This window comes from Marmota monax, unplaced genomic scaffold (assembly GCF_021218885.2).
Source record: "Marmota monax isolate L192 unplaced genomic scaffold, Marmota_monax_Labrador192_F-V1.1 WCK01_AAM20220418_F8-fsc00022, whole genome shotgun sequence".
In the NCBI taxonomy this organism is placed as follows: Eukaryota; Metazoa; Chordata; class Mammalia; order Rodentia; family Sciuridae; genus Marmota; species Marmota monax.
This window is the reverse complement of record NW_026695215.1, coordinates 13,951,552-13,972,064: the sequence shown is the minus strand read 5'-3', so window position 1 is coordinate 13,972,064 and position 20,513 is coordinate 13,951,552. Positions and strand designations below refer to the sequence as shown.

General features: G+C 34.7%; 2 protein-coding genes and 1 pseudogene across 7 annotated transcripts in view; 2 read left to right on the top strand and 1 right to left on the bottom strand.

Moving 5' to 3' along the window:
- The window catches only part of Atr (ATR serine/threonine kinase), a 111,507-nt gene that overhangs the window by 66,248 nt on the left and 24,746 nt on the right, over positions 1 to 20,513 (bottom strand). For all 6 annotated transcript variants that reach the window (XM_058574885.1, XM_046431924.2, XM_058574886.1 and 3 more), the window contains 6 exons: positions 18,733 to 18,918; positions 14,699 to 14,791; positions 12,688 to 12,818; positions 8,526 to 8,669; positions 4,843 to 4,936; positions 3,822 to 3,947 (listed from right to left, as the gene is read on the bottom strand). In XM_058574885.1, coding sequence (XP_058430868.1) covers positions 3,822 to 3,947; positions 4,843 to 4,936; positions 8,526 to 8,669; positions 12,688 to 12,818; positions 14,699 to 14,791; positions 18,733 to 18,918 — 774 coding nt within the window. The remainder of the gene's footprint in view (positions 1 to 3,821; positions 3,948 to 4,842; positions 4,937 to 8,525; positions 8,670 to 12,687; positions 12,819 to 14,698; positions 14,792 to 18,732; positions 18,919 to 20,513) is intronic.
- LOC131423159 (transmembrane protein 230-like) lies at positions 1,005 to 1,359 on the top strand (annotated as a pseudogene).
- LOC124084447 (histone H2A.V-like) lies at positions 2,796 to 3,281 on the top strand. Its single transcript, XM_058574914.1, has one exon. It carries the CDS (start codon positions 2,796 to 2,798, stop codon positions 3,279 to 3,281), a length of 486 nt encoding a protein of 161 aa, XP_058430897.1.

Genomic DNA, 20,513 nt, shown 5'->3' with positions numbered 1-20,513 from the left:
CCACAAAATCTCATACAGAGTACTCAATTTGACCTAAGACTCTTGCAAATACACTTCCCTTCTTACTCTGCCTAGGTTACCTATTTTACACTGAATCTTTACATTGAAGTAGAAAATACTAGATGTAATTTATCTTTTTGTGATACAGGTGGCGAAAATGAAGCAGCTGTGCAAGAAATGACACTGCATTGTTAAATTCAATGATTTAAATCTAACAAGTGATGACTGAGATGATGTCTCCTTATGTTAGGCCTTGACCATGCTATCTGCTTAGAAATAATCTAAACTAGAAAACCTCTATACCAATGGGACAGATCCTTTGTTATTTATTCATAAGTCACGTCAGAGACTAGAAGCCCTCTAACTTATCTGATACCCAGGTGTAAGTCTGGGGCAAGAGGCAAATACAGGGCAGTTTCATTTTTGTTTAGGGCAGGACTGAGGCTGTAACATTGATAATGTAAGTATATAGTAGGGAGGGCATAAAATCTCAGCTGGAGGAGATTCTAAGCTCTTCACATCTGGAGGGATCATCTCTAGGTCAGTTGCTACTCACATTGGTTCTATAAGCTCACTGCCCCAGGAGCCATGTACTCTACCATCATATGTACCTTCTGTCCATGTCTATCATGGAAAAAAACACTCTAGTTTTGTTAGCCAGCATCATGAGGGTCTTAGGCTTTCACATCTTGTATGCTTGAGGTGCAAAAATATGTAATCTGATTAAATTTTTTCTCTTTATTTATAAGCAATCTGGTATTCTAAATATGTTTACACTATCATCAAGATTAGGGATAATCTAGAATTTGTTGCAAAGGAAAAGAATAAAATTCACTGGCTCCTTGAAAAAGTAAACTTAAAAATTTAGCTTCGGACTTCTGCAACGGGCTGGTGCTTGCTGGGGTGTTACTAATTAGGTGGCTGTGCCATGAGGTCTGGGTGAGTTCCCTGCTAGCCCCAGTCTTGGCATGGTGCTCGGACTGTAGCTGTGTCTGTGTGTTATAATGCCCTTTAGTACTAATCTGGCTCCTGGAATCCCCAACAGTAAAGTAAAATACTCAAGGCTCTCCAGCACAGACAATGGCTACATTGACCATCAGTTTAAGAAAAGCCCTCCTAAAATCCCTCATGAGGCCATTTCACTTGCCAATGTGCTGTTTTTGATTGGCGCCTTTCTTATTACCACAGGCTCCTTCCTTCTGTCAGGCTACATCAGAAAGACGGGTCGGGGGCAGACCCATTCCTGTCCTGATCACTGGCATTCTGGTGTTCTTGCCAGGATTTTATCATCTACACATTGCCTGCTACTCATTTAAAGGCTACCAGGGTTACTCCTATGATGACATACCAGATTTTTGATAACACTTCAGCCCTGAGACAAGTCACAGTGTGACTGAACGCAGTTTTGATATTGAGCAGAAACTTACAGCTAAGGGCTGAGGAATTATGCAGTTTGTGGATCTTTGACCAAATAATGGCCAGAGTTTATAGGTCCATCCCAAAAATGTTCACTGAGCTTAATTAGCTTATTAGAAAACACTTTGTTTTTCATCTGGCCTTGGCAAAACTCAACAAGTTTTTCCATATGAATCTGTATCACGAAAGAATAGCAATGCTATTTGTCTGGGAAAGCAGGTTATTCTGTAGTAGAAATTGTTACTATTTCCTCCCCCTATAGAGTGAGCATTTCTTTTATAGTCTTCATTGTCAATTTGTTATTTTATCAAATAGAAGAGTGTGGTATGTTTAATTTCTTAGTTACTAAGTAATTTGTTTTTAAAATATCAAAAGATCTTAACTCTACCTTCACATTCTGGTGGAAGACCTCTATAAAATTACATATTAGGGGTTGGATTATGGCTCAGCAGTAGAGCGCTCACCTAGCACGTGCAAGGCCTTGAGTTCAATCTTCAGCACCACGTAAAATTAAATAAATAGATAGATAAATAAAGTTATTGCGTACAACTACAAATAAATATTTTTTAAAAATTACATATTAGTGTGGATCCACCTATAATATTTTTTACTTTGTTTCCTAGTGACAGGAACCAGGAGTTTTTAAAATCAGAGTAAGTTTTCAAAGTATAAGCACTGTCTCTGATAATCAATCCTTGGCCAGATCTGATCATGTTTTCTAATAGGCTGGCCTGCATATAATTTGAGTTATTCTATCCTTTGTGTAGATCGAGATGTTCTATATATCACGTCTTTAAAGACTGGACTTTTGGCTGTTCCCTAATGAAAAATGACGATAAGCGGTTGCTATTTAGAGTGTATAACTCTGTTGCTAACACCTGATACTACAGTGTCATTCAGCTGAAGATCTCAAGACTTGGCTTCGATCTCTGGAGGACCACATCTGTTAATTCTGTTTCTTTGCTTGAAAAAAGTGCCTTGTATTTAAAGAAAATTAAAATGTCAGAATAAAAAAAAAATTAGCTTTGTTAAAGCAAACAGTTTGTTCCATTCAAAATGTAAACTGATAAAACTGCTGACATTTTGACAGATACCTATAGGAAATTATACCAGAAGACTCAAAACTGCTGATATACAAACATATAAATCTTTACTTAGGAAGATACAGTAAGTCAAAACATATCCATAAAATCATGACCCTTTAAAAACAATAATCTTGTAAATCTCTGGGATTCAAGTTAAAAGGCAACTCATCAATTACTGATTTCTCAGTTGGATTTGATGATCTACTTCCTTTTTAGCAGTTTGAATTGCAGTGCAATGAAGGAATAGGTGGTGGGATCTCACTGTGGGTCTAATGAGACTTTTCTCTGCCAGCAATGTCTAGGCTTCAGCAGAATTCGAAATGGCTGGTGGTTAAGACTGAGAAGCACTTTCGAAAGGCCAAGACAAAGGTGGTTTCCAGGTTGCAGTTCCCTGTGGGGCATATTCATTATCGCCTGAAATCTAGGACAAGCAGCCATGGATGTGTGGGCATGACTGCTGCTGTGTACAGTGCAGCCAACCAGTGGTACTTCACTGCAGAGGTGTATGAACTAGCAGGAAATGCATCAGAAGACTTAAAAGGTAAAATGCAATACCTCTTATTACTTGCAACTTACTATATTCATGGTAATGAAGAATTAGAGTTACTTATCAAGGCTACAATTGTTGGTAGTGGTGTTATCCCGCACATCCACAAACCTCTGGGAAGAGAGGGCAACAGAAAGGAGACTCTGTCTAAAGGATACCTGGATTTCTTATCATCTCAGGATTCTAAATACTTTATCAGCTGTCCAGAGTCAATGATTCCAACATTTCTGTGAAAAACACTATTTTGCCTTTATGTAATTCTACTTAGCAAGTTGAACGTTTAATTAACTTTCCAACCAACTAAATTTCTGCATTCAAGTCTTAACCATATTTAAGTTGTTACTGTGGCCTCAAAGAAGCTATTGATTCTGAAGTAGTGGGTTTTGATTGAACTGTCTTTAAAAAGTTGTTTTGATTTTAATATTGTCATGCTTAAGTAATAGGAATAAACATTTGGTTTTGTGTAGACATTATTTACACTCTGATGAGTTCAATAAAGGTCATCTGTCCCCACACCCCCAAGTTTACTTCCTTCATTGAATCTGAGTCTCAAATCTTTTTGATATCTCAGCATACCTTATTTTATTATTTTCATTTCTTATTTATTATATATGTATGTATACATATATATGTGCATATATACGTGTGTGTGTGTGTGTATATACTATCCCCCTCCCTTTTTTTTTTTTTCAGTGCTAGAGAGCCAACACAAGGCCTTGTGCATGTCAGGCAAACATCCTACCTTTGAGTTACATCCCTAGCCCTTAGCATACCTGGTTTTTATACAAGGTTTCCTTCAAGCTTGTAAGAGCATGAATACGAACATCTACATTTTCATGCTGAATTGCTTTCATGGATAGCTGAAGGGTTGTTTGAAGATCAGTACTTTCAGAAGTTTCCTACATATAGAGCACAGACAGACATGCTTTATTAATTATCTTAATAACCATTTCTGAAGGCCTGAATTCCCTATATGGTTATCATTAGTTAAAGTATACTCCAATAAAAATTAGCTTTAACAAATAATAAAATTTCCATCTATTCCTTTCAAAGTATATGTCATTGTTAGCACTTCTCAGGGAAAAGGATTTTATTCTAAAGTCTTTAGACCCGGATTTAAATTCTCAATAAAAGTTTACTTATCTAAAATAAATGCTTCCTGAGAAGAAGTATGACCTTCTCCTTACTTATGGAGGGCTGCACTACAGTATAACCCAGGTCTACGGATGAGATAGATAATTTAATTCCTTCCTTTTACTACTTAAGATGAAACTAAAATCAAGTATCCCACTTTCTGCCCTAAAAAGCCATATCATCACCATTAACATTTTCATTATTTCAGAGGGCTCACTAGACTTTAAGGTGTTGGAACTAAATATTGGTCCCCTTCTAAAGCTCAAGAATCATTTGTATCTCATTTCCCTGTATCATGATTTATAGCACAACAAAACAAAAAATCATCCACAAGCTTTTTCTTTCTTCTTTAAGGGGATGTAACTTTGGCAGCTTCTTTTGGGGACTGTAAGTAAGGTATACTGACCTGGGTAATAAAGGCACAAAAACTGTATTATTTGCTGTTTAATCTATCCAATGCTATTATGTTTGTGACCTAAAATTCTAAAACCTCCCTAAAGAAATCATGGATTCATGGTAGCATTATTTAGCTACCAGAAATTAGCCATCAGAATATTATTATACTATCCCTACATATGAATCTAAAGGATCTTTATTCAATACATTGTAGGATAATTTTGTAGCTAGTATCTTCCAAAGCATATATAGAAGATTAAATACCTTTCTGTATTCCTGGAGAACTGCTTGTATTTTTTTTAATTCTGGATGATCAGGCAAAAAGTATATTTCATGAAGAAAATCTTGCACAGCATCCCTAACAAGTTGGGGAAAAAAATGTTATTTGCCAAGAATATGAATATTATGGGGCTGGTGTTGTGGCTCAGTGGTAGAGTAGAGCACTTGCCTAGCATGTGTGAGGCACTGGGTTCAATTCTCAGTACCGCATATAAGTAAATAAATAAAGGTCCATGAACAACTTTCAAAAGGCAATTTAATTAACACTTAAAAATGCTAGCTGAGGGGAACATGGGAGGAATAGATGAACTTTAGAAAGGGCAAAGGGAAGGGAGGGGGATGGGAGGGTATGAAGATAGGAAAGATGGTGGAATGAGATGGACATCATTACCCTAAGTACATGTATAAAAACATAAATGGTGTGACTCTACTTTGTGTTCAACCAGAGACATGAAAAATTGTGCTGTTTGTTAATATTAACCGAAATGCATTCTGCTGTCATATATAACTAATTAAAATAAAATTTTAAAAACAATTTTAAAAAGTGCTAGCTGATTATTAACATGCAAGTATTTTTCCTAACTATGTCTATGCTGTTCAGTTACATTAATAGTAGCAAATAACCAAAGCTAAGAAAACCACCTATCAAAGTCTGTTATGTTGGTGGCCCCAAGTAAACCATGCTTTTCAGAATACATATACATATATACAGTCCTTTCCTTTTCAATCTGGGTTGGGCATGTGACTTGCTTTGGCAAACATTATGACAGAAGATATGCTATTCCAGTATGGAGTGTAGGCATTAAAACTGCCTGACAGCTTCCATTATACTTGTAGAGAGCAGAGTCACCATGCAAGAAAGTCTGACCACCAGGATGGACAGGACACATAGAAATAGGTTCTAAGACTATATAGGAAGAGCAAGAAGCCCAGCCCAGTGTTCTTGCCAGCCGAATGTGGTCATACCAATGACCTTTGTTAAAATCAATAGAAGAAATAACCAGTGGAGCTCATCCACATTACAAAATACATAAAAATGCTCACTAATTTAAGATGGCAAGTTTTGGGATGACTTGTAATACAGCAATAGGTAGCCAAAGCCAACCATAAAGCCTGAATTTTCATAAAGACTTTTGGAGAAAAATACATATTTTTTATTGAAGCTATAAATTTTTTATTAGCCTATTATATAATAAATATTCTAAAATTATGGGTCATGTATCTCTCATGAATGACTAAAAAATGTTTAACATCTTTAGATATTAAAGAAATGCAAATTAAAACTACACCAAGATTCCATCTTACTCCAGTCAGAATGGCAATCATCAAGAATACAAGTAACAATAAATGTTGGTGAGGATGAAGGGGAAAAGGTACACTCATACACTGCTGGTGGGAATGCAAATTGGTGCAACCACCCTGGAGAACAGTATGGAGATTCCCTAGAAAACCTGGAATGGAATCACCATTTGACCCAGTTATCCCACTCCTTAGTTTATATTCAAAAGGACTTAAAATCAGCTTACTATAGTGATGCAGCCACATCAATGTTTATAGCAGCTCAATTCACAATAGCTAACCAGTGGAGCTCAGTCCACATTACAAAATACATAAAAATATATGAAACCATTCTATGTGTCCTTCAATAGCTGAATGGATAAAGAAAATGTGGTACATTTACACAATGGAATATTAGTGATAAAGAATGAAATCATGGCAGTTCTAGTTCTATTCAAATAGATGGAACTAGAGAATATCATGCTAAGTGAAATGAATCAATCCCCAAAATCAAAGGTAGAATGTTCTCTCTGATATATAGATGTTAACACACAATAAGGGAGGGAGAGGGAAGATTAGATTAGACAAAGAGGAATGAAAGGAAGGGGGGATGGGAATAGAAAAGACAGTAGAATGAATTGGACATAACTTTTCTATGTTGATATATGAATACACGACCAGTGAAACTCCACATTATGTACAACTATAAGGATGGGATTCTATGGGGCTGGGGTTGTGGCTCAGCAGTAGAGCACTCACCTAGCACATGCAAGACCCTGGGTTCGATCTTAAGCACCACTTTAAAATAAATAAATAAAGGTATTGTGTCCAGCTACAACTCAAAAATAAATATTAAAAAAAAATGGGATTCTAATTAGAATAAGTTATACTCCATGTATGTGTATGTTTCATGTATACCTAAAAAGAACAAATAAAAAAATTTAATAGGTATTTTTCAGTCTAGTCTTCATTAACTCATGTTACAAATATGTATTCAATAACTAATATGTGGGGCTGGGGATGTGGATCAAGTGGTAGCGCGCTCGCCTGGCATGCGTGCAGCCCGGGTTCGATCCTCAGCACCACATACAAACGGGGATGTTGTGTCTGCCGAAAACTGAAAAATAAATATTAAAAATTCTCTCTCTCTCTTTAAAAAAAAAAAAAAAGAATAAATCTTAAAAATTAAAAAAAAAAAAAAACACTAATATGTGCTACCATGCAATGAACACCATGCTAGATACAATGCTAGAGAAACAATAAACAAATCCAATATAAAATTCATTCATTCAGGGAGCTTAAGGTCTTCTAACAAGCACTGAGCAAAAGAGGACTTTAGTTTGAAGAGAAATGAGTCCAGTATCTATAATAAACAGCTATGATATAAATATTTGGATAACAATTTTAAAAAGATATTTGAAAAGTGATCTAAATTATTGATTTTTTTGTTTTACCATGTACAAAATAACAAGAAAGTTAAAAAAAAAAACTATTCACAATACATAAAAACATATTAATTTTTCCTCCTGTGCTTTCTCCCTGATTGGACAGTTTCTGGAAATTAAAAATTAAAGGGAATGGCAATAGCGCACGGGCAATAACACCTATTTATCTACACACAGGTGAGCAGATAAATAGGTACTAATATTTAAATATCAACTTTTCAGAAGGAAAGTAACTATGATGGAGAAAAGTCAGTGAAGGAAAAAAATAGAAAAAAGTTAAAATATAAAGGAAAACATTTTAGGCGAAAGGGCAGCCTGGGTCAAAACTACAAATGAGATGAAGTAATATATGCTCTGTCAATAGCTGTCCAAAATTATGGGAAAAGATTTTGAGATATAAAAGTGGCTAGCTTCTGGAAAGCCCTGGATGTCAAGTTAAGTAATTTGGAATTCATCAGTTAGAAAACAGAGAAGCACAGAATGTTTTTATATGCTGGAATGATACAGGTAGAGATGTTTTTAAAAGATCCTTCTAACAAAATATGATAATGTGAAAAAAGCTTAAAGTAACAGGCTGGTTTAAAGAGTTTTAAATATAAATACAGGGCTAGGGCTGTAGCTCAGTGGTAGAGCATTTGCCTAGCATGTATGAGGCACTGTGTTCAATTCTCAACACCACATGAAAATAAAGAAAATAAAGTCCATCGACAAGCAAAAAAAATTTTTTTAATTAAATAAACAAATAAATAAATATAAATACAATGGAAATAATACCACAATGGAAACAGCATCAATTCAATACATAATTATACTCCAATGATTTTAATTGGAAAAAAATGTAAAAAGTGAACGGTTCGATATTACCAACAACAATCCTAATACTTTTGAGACCTAAGAATCCAGTAAAAGAATCGCCACTATAATTATTAATTTTAGTTACAATACCTGTTTTCAATTATAAGGTAGTGAAAGATAGCTGCAGTTTCCTTAGGCTGGATGTGTATGAGAGGTAACAAAGCTACTATTACATGGCTGAGAAGGGAGCCTAGATAAGTGTGATCCAGGCAACGAACAAAGCAGTCCCAAGCTCTACGTGAAAAAACAGAACAAAAAATTAAGTCCCATAATTTTTATCACTTGTAAAGTTCCATCAATTAGTTATTAGTTGAAGAAATAATGATATATGTATCACAGATTACAAGGAAGCTTTAAAAAAAAAAAAAGAAATAACGATCAGTAGTATATACCCCAAATGATGACCAAATTATATTAAGTCAAAATAGCAAAGTGGAAAAAAAAAACCAGTAATATGGGGCAGGATTAATATTCAAAGCAATTTTTATGTGTGCACATTTGCCCATACAGCTGGTCCGTGACTAATTATGGTTCAACTTAAAAGATTTTTTGACTTTACAATGGTTCAAATGTAATGTGCATTTAATAGAAACCATATTTCAATTTTATCTGTCCCTGGCCTAACAATATGATATGTGCTACAATTCTCTCTCGTGATGCTGGGCCATAGCTTAGAATTTACCAAACTATCATAAGGACAAACAACTAAACTGCCCTCTATAGCGTACCATGGTATTTAAGAAATTACAAATTAGATAGTCAATGTTTCATTATAAAATAGGCTATGTGTCAGATGATTTTATCCAACTATAGGCTAAAGAAAGTGTTCTGAACTGATTTAAGTTAGGTTATACTAAGCTAAGATGTCCAGTGGGTTTAGGTATGTTGAAAACATTTCCACTTGTGATATTTTCAACTTAAAATGGTTTTATTGGGAGGTAACACCACTCCCGTAGGTCAAGGAGCATTTGTGCTTATAAAATGAGAAGATAAACAAATGAATGAAAAAGAATGCCTTTATGGGTCAGGAATACAAGCAAGACTTCTCTCAGTATAACTTGTTAAATGGACTATGTAAATGTTTTACATGGTATTTTTCTTTTTATTTTTTTGTACTAGTGAAGACTGAAACCAGGAGCATTCCACCTCTGAGCTACATTCCCAGATATTTTTAAAAACTTATTTTGAAACAGGATATTGCTAGGTTGCCCAGGAGGGCCTAAAACTTGCAATCCTCCTGCCTCAACCTCTAGAGGAACTGGGATCACTGTGCTGAGCTGATTTTTAAGCTAAACAAAAAGACAAAAACAAAGAAACCCCTAAAAAAATTTGACTTTTTTGTTTTTCATTTCTGTTGCCAAGGCCAGTCTTGAACCTGCAATCCTCCCATCTCAACCTCCTGAGTAGCTGGGATGACAAGCACATACTACTGCACCCAGCTTTACTCCTGAAAATTTTAAAACAACTGACCCTAACTGAATATTAAGATGGTGGCATACGCACACAGAAAATAATAATTTCCCATGACTTTCTAATGAGTTTTTTAAGGAAAAAAAGAACCTCTAAAAAGCTGAAATTGCATCTCATAATCTGTTAGCAGTCATACTGAAATTGTCATTTTAAAGTCAAATATATGTTTAGACAGAAAAAAAAAAAAGGCAACAGGAACAAAGATATTAAACATACAGAAAAGAAATAAAATGTAAAATCAAAAGAGTTAAGTAAAAAGTAGGTAATCTTTCATTTGGATTGAAAATATACAAATAAACTTGTAATTTTTTTCACTTTATAAAATAATACAAATTGTCTAGTGCCACTAATACTTGGAAGCAATGACAATAGCAATTGTCAGTCACAATGGGTAGACCAAACAAGTGCCCAGACTAGGAGTTAATCCTGGTTCAAAGGAACCAGAGCTGAAGATCCTAAAAGAAATTGCTAATTTTGGTTCAGGGGCAAGAAATGTCCAAGATGAACCATGACATCTTATCATGCTAGAAAGCAAACAATTTATAAAAGATTAATGGGTTAGTCAAAAGTCATAGGTAACAATCTAAAAGGACCCCTACTGGCTAAAGGCAGGACACATTTGGTAAATGAATATGATTTTCATGTATTAAAATTCATCAAATTCATAAAAATCCATGGGGCTAAAATGATACAAAAAGAAAAGAAAAATTTTACTGGAGATTGCTGGGGCACAAAACCTTTATTCTGAAAATTGATAGAAATATTAAAATATTTATCCTGCCTATCCTGTATGAATTAATTTCCTATATAAACTGTTTCACAATGGCTTATTATTTAATGAGGAATTTTGCTTTATTTAATAAGAATTCCATCCAATAGAGGTGGAGTTGTAGCTCAGTGGTAGGGCACTTGCCTCCCATGCATGAGGCCCTGGGTTCAATCCTTTGCACCACATGAAAATAAACAAATAAAAATAAATATTTAAAAAAAAAAAAGAATTCCATCTGATAAATACAAAAGAAATAATTTACCATCTATAATGAAATAATGGACTCAGGCAATGATCACTAATTAATGTTAAAATCTTTAGATAAAAGATCAAAGAAACTATGTTATAGAGGAATTCAGGTTGATAAAACCAAAGCTACTAATTAAACCAAACCTACTAATATTATATATTATGTGACTTATGTTTGAGATAACAGAAGCACGAAGTCCCAAATATAAAGCATTATTCCCTAATAAGTTGAACCTAAATACAATCAATCATCTGTATCTAACTACCAGTTTATATGGAAAAACAATGGAGAAGCGATGAGGTAGAAGAAAAAGTCAAATCAGCAATCAGTCAAATCCTACATTCCAAAATCTTAATAGTTACTATGTATGGAAGGATAAGCTATGTAAGAGCCAAAACAACCAAATGGATGATGTGTGGACCTTGTTTACATTCTGACTCAAACAAACCAACATCTCTGAGGCCACCCAGGGCAATCTAGCAAAATCCTATTTCAAAATAAGTTTTAACAATGTCTGGGGCTGGGGCTGGGGTTGTGGTAAAGCACCTGCTCAGCACATATGAGGCCCTGGGTTTGATCTTCAGTACCACGTAAAAACAAACAAACAAAATAAAGGTACTGTGTTGAACTGCAACTAAAAAAATAAATATTTAAAAAAACATATCTGGTTGGGAGGGAAAGGGAGGGGGCAGGGGATTAGCAAGGATGGTGGAATGTGATGGACATCATTACACAAAGTACATGTATGAAGACTTGAACTGGATGTCAACATACTTTATATACAGAGATATGAAAAATTGTGGTATGTATGTGTACTAAGAATTGTAATGCAAAAAAAAGCACCTGTATAAAGGCATAAATTGGGTGAACATACTTTATATACAGAGATACGAAAAATTGTGCTTTATATGTGTAATAAGAAATGTAATGCTGTCATGTGTTTAAAAAAATAAAATCAAATCAATAAAAGATTAAAAAAAAAAAACAAAAAACATGTCTGGGGATGTAGCTCAGAGGTGGAATGCTCCTGGTTTCAATCCTCGATAGTACAATAACAAGAAAATACCATATAAAACATTTACATAGTTCACTAAACAAATCAACATCAAAATAGATCTTTGAATATCTGTGATTACAGACTAGTTTTAACTAATATTAGGAATTTCTATTATCCTGTTAAGTATAAGAACTAAGAATAGTTCTGCTAAGCATAATAGTTCATGATTTTTTTCCCCCTGGTACTAGTAATTGAACCTATCATTGAAATACATGACAGCACTTTAAAAATTCTTTTGAGACAGGTTCTAAGTTGCCTGGATGGCTTGAACATGTTATCCTTCTCCCTCAGCCTTCCATGTGCCACCGAATCCAGCTCATGATAGTCTTTTTTTTTTTTTTTTAATGTCTTCATCCATTAGATACATTTGAAATATCTGTATAAGCACAACAGTGTGAATCTAGGATTTTCTTTAAGATATTTCATCTAACATTAAAAGCGATAGAGGTAGAATACATTATCAATGTGAACTGTTAGGAAATAGAGAAGGGGGGTTCAATAAATAACTCTTTCTGTTTCCCATTATGATATAAGATTTTCATAATAAACATTTTTAAAGAAAAAAATTAAGCTGTCTTTTAATATAAATAGCCTCTTAATTACTTATGGTTTGACCTAATTTCCCTCAAACAGATAAGAATTCAAGTTAGTGCTACCAGGAAACACAAACACACACACATCCCGATGAACTCAGGCAGGCATTTACCTGCAACACAATTCAGGAAAATCATCCTTGAATCGAAGGCCAGTTCTCAGTGTGGTCATCATCTTCACTCTCACAGAACTGACATGTTTGGGTCCCATCAACTTCATCAAAGACATCAAGCTATTCAAGGCCTATAAATTAAATAGTACTTTAAAATAAAGCTTATAAACGAGCTGCCAAAAGTAGACTGGCCCTTAGGACAAGTGTTTCCCACCCAAATCCCAGCGTATCATGTATTTGTAAACAAGACAAAAGATCTGATAAATAAATGTTGGTCAGTTCATTTTGTCAATTTATGTGGGAATTAGGAATTTAAAAAATGCAAGTTAAATTCTGCTTTTTACTTCCCTTAAAGGTGATTTGTTATTATGGCCTAATGGTTCTCTAGAATAGTAAATTTTCAAATTTATTAATGATATAATACAAATTGCTTAACTTTCTTCATATTTATCCCAAATCGCCATGCAACAAAAATAGAAACTGAACTGAATTACAATCATTTGAATTTTAGAGCCTTGTAAAAAAATTTGAAGTAAATGGCATGCTTCACAGTGACCAACAGTTAAGGAAATTTTCGTCCTAATGATACTAAATTCCAGATGTCCTGAGTGTAGTAAAACAAACAACTGATGATATACACAGACCCAGAATTGTATAGACAGCTTCAGGTTCTAACAAAGGGTAAAGATGACTCAACCCCAATTACGTGCCAAAACATGCAAGTTTTTTATGGTTCTATAATGCAAATGTTTCTTTTCTTAGTTTTGAGGTAATTGTCTGATTTGGGATAACAGTAAGTAAATGGCATGCTTCACATGTAGATGAAATAGAAATTGTGTAGGGGATTAAACTTACTAGTTACCACTAAAATAAAAGCCACTGGTTGCTGAAATTTTTAGAGTTCACTGTTATGTATTCATGGGTCCTTTTATTAAGAGAAGGGGAATCAAATACATAAAAGCTTTTATTCATAGATTTTTAAATAATAATCTTACTGACTGCAGGGGTAGAAAGCAACAAAAAGAAAAATTTTATCAATGGCTAAAATTTTGTCCCCGTTTATAGGATAAAAATATTCAGCAGTGACTATTTTAGCAGCCATCATGAAACTTCATTGTACCCAACCACTTAAACATAAGCTGACAAATACTGAAGTTGCCTTACTTTATAAAACCTAACATTTTGGTATTCAAAGATGGGAGCCAGGTGCTATGGTGCACACTTATAATCCCAGCAGCTCAGGAGGCTGAGGCAGAAGGACTGCAAGTTTAAAGCCAACTTCAGCAACTTAGTGAGGCCCTAAGCAACTTAGGGAGATCCTATCTCGAAATTTAAAAATTTTAAAAAGGGTTGCGGATGTAGCTCAGTGGTAAAGTGCCACTTTAATTCCCAGCGCCTGAAGAAAAAACAAACACACAACATGGGCCATGACCATATTAGACCCATTTGGACCAATAAGTTCAATTATACAACTTCTGTTTGAGCTATAAGTGATTGCTGGTTTCAAGTCTCCCATTGACCTGGATGCTGTGATGATATGGAGCCAGAAGCTACTGCAACCATAAAGCCTAGTGAATCTGAGCCAAGAGATTGATTCTAAGAATGTACTTCATTTGTTCTTGTGGTGCTGGGGATGGAACCTGAGGCCTGGTGCATGCTAGGCAAGCTCTCTACTACTGATCCATACCCCAGCCCTCTAAGAAAGTTTTCTGATTCCAGAATCAAGTTACAGCTGAAGCTATATTATCTTACACTTTTAGATTTATAAAGCCAACAAATTCCTTTAAGTTATTTTGGGTTGGATTTTCTTTCCCTCATAAACAAAACAATTACAAATTATATAATTCCTACTTACAGATTCCCCCAAACCTTATAAAAGTTATTCAGCAATATACAATGTGAAATGTTTGGTTTTTTGTTTGTTTTTGAGACTAGAAGTGGAAATCACATCTCCTGCATATGCTATATGAATTCAATCCCAGTTCTGTGGAGTTCAATTGTCACTACTTACCATTTTCTTATCTTCAATGCCAACACTGGAGCTCAGTAACTGCATGTTAAAAAAGGCCAAAATGCCCAACAACTTGGGTTGCAAATAATCAGCCTAAGAGAGAAGAAAAACCCAAATAATATGTGAGTTTAATACACATCAAATTTCTTAAATTGACAATTATTTGATGAACTTCATTTTCATTTCACCTAGCCAGGCTAGAATATTAGAAATAAACATATAGTGTATTAAGTTTCTCCAAAAGCATGTATTTTCACATCTAGTATTTAAAGAAATTAGTAAAACTGACTTATAATTACCATGATGAAATTTGGTTAAACAGTAATGAAAAAACTATAAACTTTTTATTCATGGAGTGAGCTGTGGTGCTATCTTCAAAATCCAGAGTGGAAAAAAGAAGAAAGATAAGTCACTACCTACCTTTATTCTATGGCATTTAGAGCTAAACTAGAAAAAAAAAAAAAAAAAAGCACTTGATTATGGCCCCCTACCAGAATCATCGTTTGACATACTGTCAGTATCCCTTAAGGTAACAGTGAAAAAGGGGTATAAGACTCTGGGCATCAACAGTTGCAGGGCAGATACAAATCACTGACTATGCCACTTTGGGTCTCCAGAAACAACTAGAGTTAAGCCTTTCTTGAGAGAGAATCCTAAAGATAAGGCCATGAGCTTTAAGTCAAGTCAACTCTGTCTTTAAATCCAAATTTTGACCCTTTTTGATATGTAATCTTAAGATACTTAACTCCTCTGAGTCTATAAAATGTGAACAGTGAAAGTACCTATTGCTTTAAAGGTAAAATAAGATGCTTTGTGCTCAGTCTATAGTTAAATGATAAATCAATTTTAAGTTGTTTATAAACTGGCAAAGTGATTACTCCTAAAGAATATTCCTTTCTCAAAATCTTTATATTTGCAGAGGGAAAATGGCAAGTGAAAGAGCTGGGGCTGAGTGGCAAATGAAGTATTTTCCAACTCTAGAACCAAGCTAGTGTTGGGGCACCTACTTTACATATCTTGAGGTTAAACATACTGCCAAAGGAAAAAGAGTAGGAGCGGGTGTGCTAGCACACAGTGGGAGGAGCTAGACAGCCACCTACATGTCTCTCCAGAACAGATGTTGGGACAAAAACTTTTCTCGATAAGCCCAGAAAATCATGTTTATTAAGCCCCAAATTATATTTTGTTTTGTAAACTTCTGATTTGGATTGAGACTCAACTTTGGCATAATAAGCTACAATTCCAGCATATGCTTCTTAAATAAAATGCAGATACAGATGGCATTCATAAAGCTATATCAATATCCTAAATTTAAAGTTCTTGCATTTAGACAAATAATTCATTCTGAGTTCATTCTGCCACTCAGCACATATGTATTATGCATACCTAGAATACTGAGCAAGGTACAGATACACAAGATAAACAAAGTCACTTTCCCATTAACTTATGTGGCAAATTAGTTTTTAAATAAATATGTAAATATGTGTTAAGTGCTATAAGAAAACACATATGATCATGTGATAGAGAAGACATGAGATGAGTGAATTTAGATGGGGTGATCAGGAAACTTTGAAATCTAAAGAATGAGAAAGAGCCAGGAGGTTATTTCAAGAAGAGAGATATCTACAGCGAAGGTTTGAAGCAGGAAAAAGCTTAGCATATTTAAGAAACAAAAAGTGCTGAAACACAGAAAAAAGGAAGAAGAGTTGCACAAGTAGAAAGGCAGGCAGATCACATATGGTCTTAAAGATTTTAAGAGCAATGAAAACCGTAGAAGAAATTTAAGCAGGGGAATGATATGAGTGTGTAAAAAGAACACTCCAAATGCTGTGCAAGTAATTGATTGTATGGAGGAAACAATGAAAGGAGAGACTAGTTAGGTGGCTTCTATAGTTGTCCCAGAAGAAAATATTAGTTGCTTGTGAGAGTAGTGGCCAAAGAGGGAAAGATATTTTGGAGGCATACCTGATAAGACTTGCCCACACCTTGATTTATTAAAAAAAAATAAAAAATAAAAAAATAATGGAGGGCTCATGAATGTTTTCTAGGTTTTGACTGAAGCAAGTGGGTAGGCAGTGGTACAGTGTACCATTTTCTGAGATAGGGAAGGCTAGGGATAAAAAGGTTAGGGAGGGAAAAATCAGGATTTCTTTTTTCTTTTCTCTCTCTTTTTCATGCTAGAGATTGAATCCAGAGCCTCATGCATGTTAAGAATGCACTCTACCACTCAGCTATGCTGGTTGAAAAAAAGTTTTTTAATGGGCTCATTATGTTTGGATTTATTTAGATAATCAAAATATAGGTAAGTACAGATGATAAAAAGGTTGACAGTCTCTGTCTGCCATCCTCTCTCACTCTCTGCCCTTTTCTGTCCGGCTCAATGCTTGCAAGGATGGCCAGATTGCATTACTTAGGATCCCTCCATCCACTGAATTTTATCAACAGGAAGCAACAATAGGAGAACAGACAGAAGGAAGCGAGTGTGGTATTTCTATTTCCTGCAGTGTGTTCTGAGGTGTTTCTAGCAGTGGCTGCAGTCCTCCACAATGACAAGGCCCCCTATCATGGTTTTAGTTCTCCACAAGGTTCTAGTAACACCATTTCTTTCCTTTTCTCAGGACTAAAGGAACACTAGTTGCCTGCTATTTGCAGTCTCTGGATTTCTTAATATTTTTCTGGTCCTCTTAATTGCCCGCAACACTCGAAAGAGCCCATCTGTTAAAAATGAATAGACAGAGTAGCAAAAAAAAAAAAAAAAAACAAGACAATGTGGTATCATGGAGATGCAACATAGTAAAAAGGATGGTCAATTGTGTTAAATGCTACTGGAAGTTTGCACAAGGTGGACAAAAGAGAAGTCACCATCAGAATTTAATAGCAGGGAAACTGTTAGTGACCCAGACAAAAAAGAATTTCAGTGGAAAAGTGATAACAGAGCTACAGTAGAATGGGTTCACTTAATGGGAAATGAAAACGCAAAGACAGAAACCTCTTTAAAAATATTTTGTTGGTAGTTCTTTCAGTCTCTTAAGAAATGACAGCAGGGAGTGAACTTGTGGCTCAGTGGTAGAGTGCTCACCTAGCACGTGTGAGGCCCTGGGTTTGATCCTCAGCACCACATAAAAATAAATAAATACATAAATAAATAAAAGGTATTGTGTCTAACTACAACTAAAAAATAAATAAAAAAAAAAGAAATGACAGCAAGCATAAAGAAAACAACAAGAATAAGTGTGAGGAGATATATACATATATTTTAAATAAAGAAAATAGTGCCAGGCATAGTGGTGCACACGTGTAATCCCAGCTACTCAGGAAACTGAGACAGGAGGATCACAAGTTGAGGGCCAGTGAGACCCTGTCTCAAAAATAACATATAAAATGGGCTGAGGATGTAGGCCAGTCAGTAAGGCCCTGGGTTCAATTCCTAATATGACTAAAATAAATAAAAATAATTAAACGAACACCATAAAAAAACAGTGAAGTGACTTCAGATATAAACTTAAGGTAGAGAAAGATAAAAAGGGCTAATACATCTTTTAGCTTTCCTTCAATCCAACAATGGATTAAATGTTGAAGGGTATCTGGAAGTAAGGTAGAAGGAAAACTACAAGCATATTCAACATAGTTAAAAATGAAAAACAAACTTTATAATTTACTCAGTAAAAAAAAATCTTCAAAATCACTTGAAAATTCCATTTTTCAAAGCTGATACATGCCTTACTATAACCATGCAATATAAGTCAACCTTTTTTTTAAGTAATAATACCAAATAAAAATTTTTTAAAATATCTAACAATTGAAACATGCAAGAACAACAAAAAGTTTCCTCAATTCCATAAAGAAGCTATTAAAAAAGGAGGAAAAATGTAACCATTTGAATGAATAAAGCATGAACTCTGAAGAATGCAGCCTCATGCTATGTGTATAATGAAATCTGCTTCTCTTTGATGATCTCAATTAAAAGAACTTAAGAACTGGGGGGAAAAACAAAAAGGAAGAGAAACAAACACAAAACCTCATATTCCCCTTACCATTAGTTCAGGTGATGTGATATCTTTTGGGCCCTGATATGGATCATCACTAGATGCAAACGAGGCAAGTATTGACAAACCATTGAAAACTTGTTGATAATGTTCTCCAATACGTAGCAACAATTCATTATGCAATCCTTGGAAATCCTGTCTCAACAGGCTCCCCAGTTCAATTTCTGTTTCATTCTAACACAAAGAATTCAAAAAAAGCATTTTTTTTTCTTTATACAAACATCCTGGAAATAAGTACATTGCTTTGAACATGCTATTAGTAAACCAGGAGCTCTAGACCACGTATTTAATGGTACTAAAAAAAAAAGGCACTGGAAAATTATTCTACCTTTTCATATGCGTATATGGTGCTGGAGAGTGCATCCAGGGCTTCGTTCTCACTATGTAAAGACTCTAATCTTTTTCTCTACAGGTATACCTACCACCAGTTATAGATAATGAAGAGACGTGATCAGTAAAATTTTTAAAAACCAAGTCCTAGTTTTTCTCTAAGGTCTTATCATATCGTTAACTCAATATTTATAAACACACAAATCCTGGGAAGAAACACAGCAGAGTGCCTAAGACCAGTTTTTCCTCATCAGATTAGTTACATTATAACTCAAACAAGTTACCTACTTGAACCTCTCTTTGCCTTAATTTCCTCACTATAAAACCAAGATATAGGTTGAATATCCTAATCTGAAAAATGCTGCAAAACAAAGCACTGACATGACGATTCACGTAGAAAATTCTATACCTGATATCATGTGATACGTCACAATCAAAATACAGGCTTGCTAAAAATATGTATAAAATTTATACAGGCTCGGGTTATGGCTCAGTGGTAAAGTGTTTGCCTAGCATGTGTGAGGCACTGGATTCGATCCTCAGTACCACATAAAAATATATAAATAAAATAAAGGGGGGCTGGGGATGTGGCTCAAGTGGTAGCGTGCTCGACTAGCATGCATGGGACACTGGGTTCAATTCTCAGCACCACATAAAAATAAAATAAAGATATTGTGTCCACCTAAAACTAAAAACAAATATTTAAAAAATAATAATAATAAATAAAATAAAGGTATTGTGTCCATCTACAACTGAAAAAAAGGATTTAAAAAATTATATTCAGGCTATGTGTTTAAGGTGTATATGAAACAAATAAATTCTGTGTGCAAACTTTGGTCCCATCTTCAGGACATCTCATTATGTACACACAAATATTGCAAATCTGAAAAAATATGAAATCTGGACCCAAGTATTTTAGATAACAGTTACTCAACCTGTAGTACCTTTATTGAGTAACTGTGAAGAAGTGAACCACAGTATGTGGATATAGCAGTTTCTGACACGTGGTAAGACTCTTTTAAATATTTATTACATTCTACCCCCACAACACACAGATTCACTTTCTCAAAATGAATAAATACAATCAATATTCAATAACTCTCATGTTGAGAGAGATCTGCTACTGGCCTATTATGAAAACGAAATACATTAATATCAGAGAAAACGGTAAAGTTGTATGTGTATTTCTCAGAGGTTTTTCTGTTCCCACATAGTAACATATTCCTCACAGACAATGTTGTCAATACAACACCAAAAAAGAAGCATAAGCTACCATTTTAAATTTAAAAACAAATAAGAAACAGGGCCAAACTATAACCAGACCACCAAGTAACTAAACTAGATACAGACATTATACTACAGTTGAAGTTTTCTCTTCCAATGGATATAATTACTTGTATACAGCAGTCAATCAACCAAAATACTAAGACACTAAATGA